Source organism: Moschus berezovskii, chromosome 10, assembly GCF_049115385.1.
Source record: "Moschus berezovskii isolate FMDL1 chromosome 10, NW_MosBer_1.0, whole genome shotgun sequence".
In the NCBI taxonomy this organism is placed as follows: domain Eukaryota; kingdom Metazoa; phylum Chordata; class Mammalia; order Artiodactyla; family Moschidae; genus Moschus; species Moschus berezovskii.
In genome coordinates, this window is record NC_142469.1 from 58,887,651 (window position 1) to 58,900,265 (window position 12,615).

The window sequence follows — 12,615 nt, forward strand, 5'->3', positions numbered from 1 at the left end:
GTTGTCTGTTTTTTTCCTATTGGCTGTTCCTTTCACTAAGTTACAAGGAGGTCTCCGTGGCTTAAAAAGAATAAGGAAGGTATAAAACAAAGGAGAAATAGGCTAAGGAATGACGCAATGACTCAATACTTAATGGCAGGGACACAACACAAATTAGAATTTAAAATACACAAAAAGAAGGAAAAGGAGAGCATAATGGAAATCGATAGGTCAAATGCATTACGAGAGCGCGGTGTAAAAGATTATGGAAAAAGAGAACAGGGTTGATTCAAACGCAACAGGAAACGGGACAGGAAAACAAGCAACATTTAAACAAAGAGCGACAGAACAAATATTCATCGAGGATGAGTAAGCTTTCACTATTTTCCTTTCACAAAAGGAGGAAAGGGCTATTTTAGAACCTTCCTTTAGCCATTAATTCCATTTTTATTGGCTTCCTCTGTTTGCACCGACCTGTGAAAGGACTCACGGTCAATTTGCTTAGACGTTGATTCTCAGCCTGCAACTTTGGGATCACGTGGGAAACTTGAACCAAAGCCAGGCCTCACTCGGGAGAGATTAAATCAGAAAACCTGGGGGAAAACCCGGCAAGAAAACTGTCTTAAGTTTCCCGCCCGACTCCACCAGGCTGTAGAGCGTAAAAGCAAGGTGTGCCCAAGCCCTGAGTCCCGCCCCAAACCGCGGGAAGCAGCCGCAGGTGGGAGCATGTCTCCGCCCCCGAGGGAGGTGCTCCCTTTGAGATGCTCTAGGTGGAGACGCGGCGTGTGCCCTCCCGACCGCTAGGGGGCGAACTGCACGCATTTAGCGCGCGTTTTGAAGCTCCAGCGCGGTCACCCCGAGACGTGCGCATGCTCCGGGTGTCCCGGAGGTCGCCGGCGCCTGTGCTTAACCACGTGTGGTGGGACTTAGGGCATCATGTGAAGCAATGGGGGCTGCGGTGGCTCGCGCAGTCAGGAATTTCAACCTAGAGAACCGGGCGGAACGGGAAATCAGCAGAATGAAGCCTTCCCCCGCTCCCAGGCACCCCTCCACCAAGAACCTCCTGCGAGAGCAGATGAACAGTAAGTGGTGCCGGGGCGCCTCGGGCCCCGGCGCTCGGTCTCCGGGTGTGGGTTGAGTGGTGGACCTCGGTGCACTGGTGGGGTGACCGGGGTCAGCTGCAGCCACCCGGGCCGGCCGGACTCGGGAAGGTGGCGCCCCCGGGCTGGTGACATTGAGACTGTCTCCTTGCTCCCGCGGAGTCGGCGGCTCCGCCTACTTCGAGTCCTGGAGGTGTCGGCGTCTCCCCGTGCTGACCCCGCCCTCGCCGGCTTTAATGCTTTGCGGCATGATACAAGGAATCAAAATCAGAAGGGATCGTATGCGAGAGAACTCTCTAGACGTCTTCGCACAACAGTGGACACCGAACTTGACCTAGCTTTATGAGTTACATTTAAAACACGTCCTATTGTGTTCGAGTGAATGTTGATTAAGCAAAAAATGAAGTGACTTTAACAGAAAGCAACTCACAAAGATTTCGAAAACGAACTTATGGTTGCCGGGGAGGGTGGGCGTGTAAGGGATAGTTAGGGACTTTGGGAAGGTCATGTACACACTGCTATATTTAAAATGGGTAACCAATAAGGACCTATTGTATAGCACATGAAATTTTGCTCAATATTACGTGCCAGCCTGGATAGGAGGGAGATTTGGGGGAGAATGGATACATGTATATGTATGGCTGAGTCCCTTTCCTGTTCACCTGAAACTACCACAGTATTGTTAATCAGCTATACCCCAATACAAAATAAAAATTTTAAAGTTTGGGGGGAAAAAAGTGACTGTTTTGTGTTAAGTGTTAGGATCTTATAGGAAATTTTCTTTGGCTTTATGGTTGTAACATTCTTTTTCTTTCCTTAGGCCATCCAGAAATTAAGGGAGAAATTGATAGGAAAGATGACAAACTGCTGTCATTACTAAAAGACGTGTATGTTGATTCCCAAGATCCTGTGTCTTCTTTGCAGGTAATGTGTGTTTTCATTAGTAAATATATAATTTAACTCCTTGGAGCTCCAGGAGAATCACGTAGAGAAGTGTGGCAAATAGTAAAAGGGAGTCAGGGCTCTGCAAGTGTAAAAGTGTCAGTGTGCTTCTGAACCAGAATGCAGAGCTTTGGCAAAGTTGAAGCACAGAGGTCTAAGCAAGACACAGATGCCTCTGTTCATTGAATATTTACTGAAATCTAAAAGACTTGTGAAAAAATAAGTAAAGACTTGTGAAAGTATTGGTTGAATGCACTTCTGTTATTTCAGAATTTATAGGATTTGGTAGGGAACTTCTACCAAATGACAATTGGTCACTTAAATAACATTTGAATAACACTGAGAGAGCTTTAATACTATTTTCTCTTCAGTGGTTTGAGGTATGTTCTGATGTCAGAGCATTTTTTAGTGTTGTGTTGTTGGTGGGCTTTTTTTTTGTTTTTAAGAAAATATTCAGATAGAATTTGTAAAAGCAGGGAGGTCGCAGAATACATGGGAGTGGGAACCTGTATGTAAATATCAGGCACAGTGCTCTGTGTGCAGTGATGAACACAGCAGTTCTAGTCCTTGCTGTCACAGTGCTTATAGTGTTGAGAGGGACACAGGCATTAAACAAATGAGCAACCACAGGTACATAATTACTAAATCTGTAAAGAAGAAATGTAGGCACTGAGCATATCAGAGGGAGCTTTTTGAGATAGAAGGATCAGGGATGGTTTCTGAGGAAGTGACATTCAGACTCAGGCCTGAACAATGGGTGGGTGTCAGCCAGATGAGTTCATGGGGGTCAGGAAGCTTCTAAGTAGGGAGAAGAGTTTGATTAAAGGAGAGGGAAGTGCCAGTGACAATTCCCTTTTCATTCTAAAATTCTCCAATGTCTTTCTCTGTAGATAGGCAATAAACTGCACAGATATGTTAATAGTTATTAGTATAATTTTAACTAGGGAAGAGAAAACGCACATGTAAAATAAGGTTTGTAACTTGTTTTAACAACAGTTATAGGGTTCAGTTATCAGATGTTCACACACACACACATAGGGGTTGATGTTCATGTTCTTTATATTATCTTTAGACAGGTGTTGGATATTACTTCGGTATTGTTTCTCTTACATGTACTTATTCTAAAATTAACTCTTGGGGAACAAAAAACATTTAATACTTCTTATGTATAAAATATAGGAATGTAAATATAATACTTAGGAGATACACGGCTGTGTTAAAATTTCTTGGAGGGGTATTAGGAAAAATCTGAAAAGACTCATTCATGGGCAAGTGATAGTGAAGAAAGTGTTTATGTTTGTCTCTTTTTCTTTTGAGCAGTTCATTATTTTTTTAATGATTTGTGATGTCTTTAGACATCAGTGGTTTTGTGACTGTCATATGTCAAATAATTTATTTTTGTCCGACTTTTTAATCTATTGCTATTCAAAATTTTGTGAAATATATTAACCTTTCTGTCTTTCATTGTATGGACTCAGTCTAACATAATGACAGTCTTCTATATTTTTTCAGTACTTTTATGATTATATATTTTATGTTAAAATCTTTATTTGGCATTAAATAAAGTTTTTGGTGAGGGAGAACTTTTCAACTGGATGGTCAGTTGTCTAAATATAATTTATTCAATAACCCAGTCCTTTTCTCACTCATTTAAAATGCTAGTATATACACTTATAAGTCTGTTAACGGATTCATCAGTTCTATTTATTTTTCTATGTCTACACTAGAATTATACTATTTTAATTAATAAAACTTTGTAAAGTATCTCAATTTCTGTTATGATCATCTTTGTTTCGTTTCAGAAATTCTTTGACTGTTACCACACATTTTATCCCTATATGAACAGGTTCTTAAAAAGTCTTATTTTGACTTTGAGTGTAATTGAATTGGAATTTATAGATGGAGAATTAACTTTTTTGTTTGATTGAGTCTTTGCAGGGTAGAGGGAAGATTGTTACTATGGATCTCTTTTCTCCCTAAGTTTTTAACTATTTATTGCTAATATGCCACACAAAAAAGTGATTTTTTTACTATAGGTACCTGCTTTTCTAGGTTATTATTTCTCTTTGTTTTTCAGTTGATTCTCTTATATTTTTCTAAAGATATTCTCATACCATTGGAATGGAATTAGTTTTCTCTCTTTCTAGTATTTATACTTAATTCTCCTTTTACTGTGTCTATTATTCTGTCCTGTTCTTTCCTTGCATAGGGTGCCTGTAATTAATTGAAATAAAGTGATTTGGTCTGATTGAAAAATACTTTTATCACAGTTAGGATGTTTTGTTCTATTTTTAATTTGCTAAGAGTTTTTTTTTTTAATTAAAAGAGGATGTTTATCAGATTTTTTTCAGTGTCATAATATTAATTTTAGTATTTAATATTAATCAGAAGGGAAAACTGGATTAAAAAATATGTATTAGGTGGTAGGAAGATACAGGACTAGGAAGATAAGGGAAACTTGAGTTTTTGGAAAATGAAGTTGTTGTTAGGAGTGTTTCAGGCCAGAGTTATAATATGAAGGTAGGAGAGAGTGTGGTGCCTTTAGAGTTCAGTACTGTTAGGAGCTTCCCAGGTGGCTCAGTGGAAGAATCTGTCAGTGCAGGAGCTGCAGGAGACTTGGGTTCATTATCTGGGTGGGGAAGATCCCCTGGAGGAGGGAGGCAATGGCATCCCACTCCAGTATTCTTGCCTGGGAAGTCCCATGGATAGAGGAGCCTGGCGGGGTTGCAAAGAGTTGGACACCACTGAGCAACTGAGAATGCACACGCCCCACAGTTAGAAGAAGGTATGAGGGATGAATTTGGGTCGATGAAATGGGGTGGGGTAGAAAGTTAATAGGGGCCAAATCATGACGATTGTTATTTGTCTTGCTAAGGAATTTGAGGTTTATCCTGAGGGCAGTTGGAAGTCACTGAAGAGTTTCCTGTGGAAGAGTGACTTCAGATTTGCTTCATTCTGAGGGCAGTTTTGAGGCGGGCTAGGAAGAAGGGAGGGAAAGGCATTTTATCCAGTGAAGAGGAGACCAGGCTTTTGCAGTAGTTCCTGTAAGAGACATTGGCTTGGACAAGGGTAATTAGTGACTGGGAGAGAAGTGAACAGGTTTGAGAGGGACTTAGAAGCACGAGCCAGATTTGGTCATTAATTGGTCGTAATGAGTAAGGAGAGGGAAATGTCAAATATAACATTCGAGAAACTTTGAGTTTTGAAGTGGGCTTTGGGAGGTGGGTGGAGTTGGTTACTGAGCTAGAGAATCTGGGGACAAAATTGTATTTTCAGAGAAAAGGGACCAGTTCAGCTTTAGACAAGTTGATCTTTGAGGTACTTTTAGGTTATCAAGTAAAAATGTAGTTAGTCGTTTGGGAATTGGGATCTGAAAGGTCAGGAGAAAGGTCATATTTGAGAGTCATTGATGTGTGGATGATAATAATAAGGGGGTGGTGGGATTGCTTGGGGGGAATGTGTAGAGTGAGAAGAGGGCATGGGCCAGAAATTGGGGGCATACTAGCATTTGCAGGGTAGCTGAAGTGAAATAGACCACAAGGAAGGAACCACTGCAGAGAGAGGTGGTATGGAAACCGAAGAAAAAATAGTTGTGGGTATGTGGGAGTGTCAGCAGTGTTTGCTTAAAAAAATGGCCTCTGGATTAAGATGTAATCCTTTGGATTTGAGATCGCAAGTACTATTTTTTAAAGCTGAACTGAAAAGAAGGAAACTGGTCATAAAAGAAGAGTTGTTGGGTTTGATGAGTGTTTGTAAAAGTTGGTGACTAGGACACTTTTTTTTTTTTAATTTATGCACCAGCCAGGGCACTTTCATATTTTTACCAAAAAGCAATAGTAGGCAGGGCACGTTTGAAAGGAAAAGTAAAGGGACAGGGGGCTCTAGTTGATGTAGCAGATAGAGGAATAAAATACAGAGCACAAACCCAAGGATTAAGCTTGGATCAGACAGGTGGAAAGACGGGTGTGGATAGGTGGTTTTATTTGTTGAGGTCTTGGAGGCAATATTTCATTTCCTCTGAAGAGGCAAGATTTCTAGCAACATTTGAATTCACTCAGGGTGTTTGGAGGCACATAATATAAATCCGATGCTGTAAAGAGCAATATTGCATGGGAACCTGGAATGTTAGGCCCATGAATCAAGACAAATTGGAAGTGGACAATCAGGATATGGCAAGAGTGAACGTTGACATTTTAGGAATCAGCGAACTAAAATCAAATGGAATGGGTGAATTTAACTCAGATGACCATTATCTCTCCTACTGTGGGCACGAATCCCGTAGAAGAAATGGAGTGGCCATCATAGTCAACAAGAGAGTCCGACATGCAGTACTTGGATCCAGTCTCAAAAACGACAGAATGATTTCTGTTCATTTCCAAGGCAAACCATTCAATTTCACAGTAATCCAAGTCTATGTCCCGACCAGTAGTGCTGAAGAAGCTGAAGTTGAACGGTTCTATGAAAACCTACAAGACCTTCTAGAACTAACACCAAAAAAGGATGTCCTCTTCATAGGGGACTGGAATGCAAAAGTAGGAAGTCATGAAATACCTGGAGTAACAGGCAAATTTGGCCTTGGCGTACAGAATGAAGCAGGGCAAAGGCTAATAGAGTTCTGCCAAGAGAACACACTGGTCATAGCAGACACCCTCTTCCAACAACACAAGAGAAGACTCTACACATGGACATCACCAGATGGTCAACACCGAAATCAGATTGATTATATTCTTTGCAGCCAAAGATGGAGAAGCTCTATACAGTCAGCAAAAACAAGACCGGGAGCTGACTGGTTCAGATCACGAACTCCTTATTGCTAAATTCAGACTTAAATTGAAGGAAGTAGGGAAAACCACTAGACCATTCATGTATGACCTCAATCAAATCCCTAACGATTATACAGTGAAAGTGAGAAATAGATTTAAGGGACTAGATCTGATACTCTCCCTGATGAATTATGGGTGGAGGTTCGTGACATTGTACAGGAGACAGGGACCAAGATCATCCCCAAGAAAAAGAAATGCAAAAAAGCAAAATGGCTGTCTGAGGAGGCCTTACAAATAGCTGGGAAAAGAAGAGAAGCGAAAAGCAAAGGAGAAAAGGAAAGATATAAGCATCTGAATGTAGAGTTCCAAAGAATAGCACGGAGAGAGAAGAAAGCCTTCCTCAGTGATCAGTGCAAAGAAATAGAGGAAAACAACAGAATGGGAAAGACTAGAGATCTCTTCAAGAAAATTAGAGATACCGAGGGAAAATTTCATGCAAAGATAGGCTCAATAAAGAACAGAATGGTATGGACCTAACAGAAGCAGAAGATATTAAGAAGAGGTGGCAAGAATACACAGAAGAACTGTACAAAAAAGATCTTCACGACCAAGATAATCACGATGGCGTGATCACTCACCTAGAGCCAGACATCTTGGAATGTGAAGTCAAGTGGGCCTTAGGAAGCATCACTACAAACAAAGCTAGTGGCGGTGATGGAATTCCAGTTGAGCTATTTCAAATCCTGAAAGATGATACTGTGAAAGTGCTGCACTCAATATGCCAGCAAATTTGAAAACCTCAGCAGTGGCCACAGGACTGGAAAAGGTCCATTTTCATTCCAGTCCCACAGAAAGGCAATGCCAAAAAATGCTCAAACTACTGCACAATTGCACTCATCTCACACACTAGCAAAATAATGCTCAAAATTCTCCAAGCCAGGCTTCAACAATACTTGAACCGTGTACTTCCAGATGTTCAAACTGGACTTAGAAAAGGCAGAGGAGCCAGAGATCCCATTGTCAACATCCTCTGGATCATCGAAAAAGCAAGAGTTCCAGAAAAATATCTGTTTCTCTTTTATTGACTATGCCAAAACCTTTGACTTTGTGGGTCACAATAAACAGGAAAATTCTGAAGGAGATGGGAATACCAGACCGCTTGACCTGCCTCTTGAGAAATCTGTATGCAGGTCAGGAAGCAACAGTTAGAACTGGACTTGGAACAGCAGACTGGTTCCAGATAGGAAAAGGAGTACGTCAAGGCTATATATTGTCACCCTGCTTATTTACTCACATGCGGAGTACATCATGAGAAATGCTGGGCTGGATGAAGCACAAGTTTGAATGAAGATTGCTGGGAGAAATATCAATAATCTCAGATATGCAGATGATACCACCCTTGTGGCAGAAAGTGAAGAAGAACTAAAAAGCCTTTGATGAAAGTGAAAGAGGAGAGTGAAAAAGTTGGCTTAAGGCTCAACATTCAGAAAACTAAGATCATGGCATCTGGTTCCTTCACTTCATGGCAAATAGATAGAGAAACGTGGAAACAGTGGCAGACTATTTTTTGGGGCTCCAAAATCACTGCAGATGGTGACTGCAGCCATGAAATTAAAAGACCCTTACTCCTTGGAAGAAAACTTATGACCTACCTAGTTTGCATGTTAAAAAGCAGAGACATTACTTTGCCCACAAAGGTCCGTGTAGTCCAGGATATGTTTTTTTTCCAGTAGTCATGTATGGATGTGAGAGTTGGACTATAAAGAAAGCTGAGCGTCAAAAAATTGATGCTTTTGAACTGTGGTGTTGGAGAAGACTCTTGAGAATCCCTTGGAGTGCAAGGAGATCCAACCAGTCTATATTAAAGGAAATCAGTCCTGAATATTCACTGGAAAGACTGATGTTGAAGCTGAAACTCCAGTACTTTGGCCACCTGATGTGAAGAACTGACTCACTGGAAAAGACCCTGATGCTGGGAAAGATTGAAGGCAGGAGGAGACGGGGACGACAGGATGAGATAGTTGGATGGCATCACTGACTCAATGGACATGAGTTTGAGTAAACTCTGGTAGCTGGTGATGGACAGGGAGGCTTGGCATGCTGCAGTCCATGGGGTTGCAAAGAGTTGGATATGACTGAGCAACTTAACTGAATATGAATACAAAACTAGGAAAAAGGATGAAGATTGTCAGGTAAGCTGTTAGAGCAGCATCAGGATTCTGCCCTTCTAAAGCAGTTTAGTTTTTCTAATCAACTTGTTATTCTTTTAATGTATATGAAATAATGTGGTGAGTGGATGGTATCCATTTTATTCTTTTCTACCTAAATTTAATGATTGAACTATGGTTGTGAAATGGTGATATGGCAAAAGCATCAACAAACTAAGACTCATCATAAAGAGAAAATGTAGTTTGGAGAGCATGGGAAATATTTGTTTGAAGAAGAAAAATAGAGATTCAAGGCAGGAAAGTAGATGTCAAACTTTTGCTGTCATCCTAAAAGCCTGTTTTTTGGTTTTTGTCTTTTGATACTAGGTAAAGGAAGCCGCAACACGTCAGAAGCCTAAGGAGTTCAGGTTGCCAAAAGACCATCAGTTTGATATGATGAACGTTAAGAACATTCCCAAAGGCAAAATTTCCATTGTAGAGGCATTGACACTTCTCAATAATCATAAACTTTATCCAGACACATGGACTGCTAAGAAAATAGCTGAAGAATACCATCTAGAACAGCAAGATGTCAATTCCCTTCTCAAATATTTTGTTAGTTTTGAGGTCAAAATCTTCCCCCCTGAAGGCAAGAAAGCAATACAATCAAAATGAAGAGAATCTCAACAGGACTTTTCCTGTCCTCATCTCCATGCCCTGTTTATTTTCATTTGTAGCATGTTAAATTATATAAATTACCAATTGTGTTGAGCTCCGTCCTTGTGAGAGCTTGCTATTTATGAACTCTTGAATTTTCAGGATGGCTGATAGGATTGACTTTTCTCTCTTTTAGTTTGTGTTCTTATGTAATATCAGCATGACTAATCAGCACATGTATAAATTTACTGTAAATAAAAGTTACTGTATTTTAAGCAAATCTATCATCAGCTTTTAAATTGGTCATGTAGCCTCTTGGGAAATGTCCTGAATCCTTTGTTTAACATTCAGAGCTTCATCTTCTAGTGTAGGTGGCTGGTTTATTCTTCCTGTGGAATAGTGAAAAGAGGAGTTTTCCTGACTCTTAAGGCTGAATTTTTTTTTGTTGAGGAAAGGGACGCTTGAATTGAAGTCCAAGAACAGTGTTTCCTGAATAAAGGCAAACAGGAGACTGGATACAAAACAGTAGAAAAAATATTTTTATTACTGTTCCAGGGAAAAAGAACTAGTAGGAGCCTTACTTTGTTTTGAATGAATTTTACATGTAAAATAACTTTTTAAAAATACAAGCAAGAATTGGTGTTTATAAAATTTTGTCAGCCTCTGCTTTGACAACCAAACAGGTAAGTCCAAAAGCTTTCAGAGAGGCAGGCGGTGGAAACTGAAAAAAAATAAGTTTTCTGTGGACTTAATGTATAAACGTACAAGAAAATCTTAAAGCATAGTTAAAAAACCTTGGTAAATTGAATTTGGTGATCAGATACATGTGTTTTTTTCTGATTTAAATACTGGTTGAAAGGAGATAAAAAATAGCAAGTAGAAATGTAAAGTGTGATCACTGGGAAAGACTTGGAAAATTGCTGTCTCGATCATTTAATAAACTTAGGAGCACAGTGTGAGCCAGTACTAGGGTCTTCAGCAAGAATGTGTAAGTTTAGCTCTGTCATATTACTACCTCTGGGCGTTTGGGTAGATTGCATAACCTCTTTGAGATTGTTTCCTATGTAAAATGAATATAATGCTGCTTTATTAAGTCAAAAGGTTACTGTGAAAATGCATAATAACTACAAAGGATGGAACAAATTCGACCTGAATTTTTGCAGTTGAGATGAGAAGCCTGGGGAAGTTTCCTGACCTATTTAAGATTATTCTGTATTTTATGACATAGTCAGGCCCAGAATTTAGGATTTTAAAGTCCTAGTAGTATATTTTTTCTATGAGCTGTGGGAGTATTCATAGAATGTGGTTAGAAAAATTTCAATTTATCAGTGTTTTTCTGAGGGAAGACAGGCATCCCCTACTTCCCAGGGATTTCCCCTGGAAATAATACAGAAGGTGCTGAGGAATTAAGCATGATGATGGAATGAGGCCTTTGTAATGCTGAGAAGAGAAAAACTGACAGAGATGGGAGAATTTTAAGCTGTGTTCAGATGCAGTTTCATTATGTGAATAAACTATACCTAGACCGTATTTGGTTCAAAACCGTTTTTTAAAGAAAACAAGAATTCTGTCTATAAAATTGTGTTTTTAAACTCTGGTAACTCAAATCATCAAAACTGTTTTTCTTTACCAAATAAAAGTCAATACCTGTACTTGAATCATGGTAATGCTGTTTCTGAGCCATCTTCACTATTCAGATCTACATGTGTATAGGTAGCTGTAAATACGGCTGTGGTTATGTAGTGTCGCGTGATAAAGTCTTTCCCATATCATTGATTAGCCTATTACTGCTTTGTATCATGTGTAGGAGAGTGTTGGGTAGTAGTGGTGTCACAGAAGGCGTGGAGTTGAGATTCAGAAAATCCGGATGTAGATCTCAGCATCACCTCTAGCCACGTGATGTTGGAAGTGTCCTCAATTGTAAAACACAGGTAATAATCGCTAGCATCTTTAAAGCAATTACTGTACTAGGCATTGATCTAGGTGCTTTACATGTATTAACTTGCTTAATATTTACCACTGGTAGGAGGATAAGTACTGTTACTGTATTTTACAAGGAAAATTGAAGTACAGGGATCTATAAAAGATTGCCTAACAAATGTTGGAACCCAGATTTAAACTCTAATATTTTCAAAACCTTGTGCCCCTGACCGCAGCACTGCCTTCATTGTTTCTCTGTGGGATTATAAAAATGAAGTGTGATGGTATGCAAGGTGCCTGGGCTGTGTGAAGCCAGGACTACTCAGTGCCCTGAGTATGAGAATCTTCTGTGGACCTCTGGAAAAACACACATCTGGGCCTTCTCTGCTGTGGTAGACTGCTTTAGTAAGGCTGAGACTTTTTTGTTGATGAGCTCTGGATCAGGGATGTTTTAAAAGTATTTAATGATCAGTGTGCTACGCTGACCATCTGTGCAGTTTAAGTATCAACATTGTCTGGGTCTAAAGTTTCCTATGAAGAAAAGGGATAGGAGATAGGAGGGTAATTTTGAGGGAGTTTGAAGGAGAGAAATTTTATGGGGCATGAAAAAGGAAGAAGGGAATAATTTCTGGAGGTTTGTGGTTAGCAGGGTTTGGGGAAAACACAGGGAGGTCAGTCATAGGATAAACAGAACTGGGATCCAGGAAGCTGATACAGAAAAGCTGCCCAACTGGGCAGATTTGGCAAAATTCTGCCATAAATAGGGTCACCATATAATTTATTGCTCAAACTGAGACACTTGAGAGTGAAACGGGCACCAGTTACATTAAGACAATAGGCATAAGCTGGAACGTCTTGGACGAGCTAGGAGGTATGGTGAAAAGGCACTGATGGAGAGCTTGGCCACCTGTGATCTGGCTGCAATCCCCTCAGCTCCACATGGTCAACATTTAGCACCTCACCATTAGCCAATCAGGAGTGGCTCCTGTCTGTGCCAGAAGGCTTTTCTTGGTCCCAACTAATGCTTATGCGTGGACATCCCCTCCTCCATATCTACTCCATGCTCTAAAATAGACGTAATCCCAAGGAAAGGGGGGTGGGGCCCTG

General features: G+C 40.3%; 1 protein-coding gene across 1 annotated transcript; it reads left to right on the top strand.

Annotated features, from left to right (window-relative positions):
- Positions 1–826: 826 nt before the first annotated feature.
- On the top strand, positions 827–9,702 carry NDUFAF4 (NADH:ubiquinone oxidoreductase complex assembly factor 4). The gene is made up of 3 exons (XM_055433504.2): positions 827–1,061; positions 1,900–2,003; positions 9,319–9,702. Exons 1-3 carry the CDS (start codon positions 926–928, stop codon positions 9,604–9,606), a joined length of 528 nt encoding a protein of 175 aa, XP_055289479.2. The 5' UTR covers positions 827–925; the 3' UTR covers positions 9,607–9,702.
- Positions 9,703–12,615: the final 2,913 nt, after the last annotated feature.

What these genes read in the sequence shown, in the direction of transcription:
- NDUFAF4 (XM_055433504.2), top strand. Translation starts at nt 926, where the DNA reads ATGGGGGCTGCGGTGGCTCGCGCAGTCAGGAATTTCAACCTAGAGAAC. An exon ending in CCTGCGAGAGCAGATGAACA is followed by an intron (nt 1,062 to 1,899) that starts GTAAGTGGTGCC and finishes TTCTTTCCTTAG; the next exon opens with GCCATCCAGAAATTAAGGGA. An exon ending in ATCCTGTGTCTTCTTTGCAG is followed by an intron (nt 2,004 to 9,318) that starts GTAATGTGTGTT and finishes TTTTGATACTAG; the next exon opens with GTAAAGGAAGCCGCAACACG.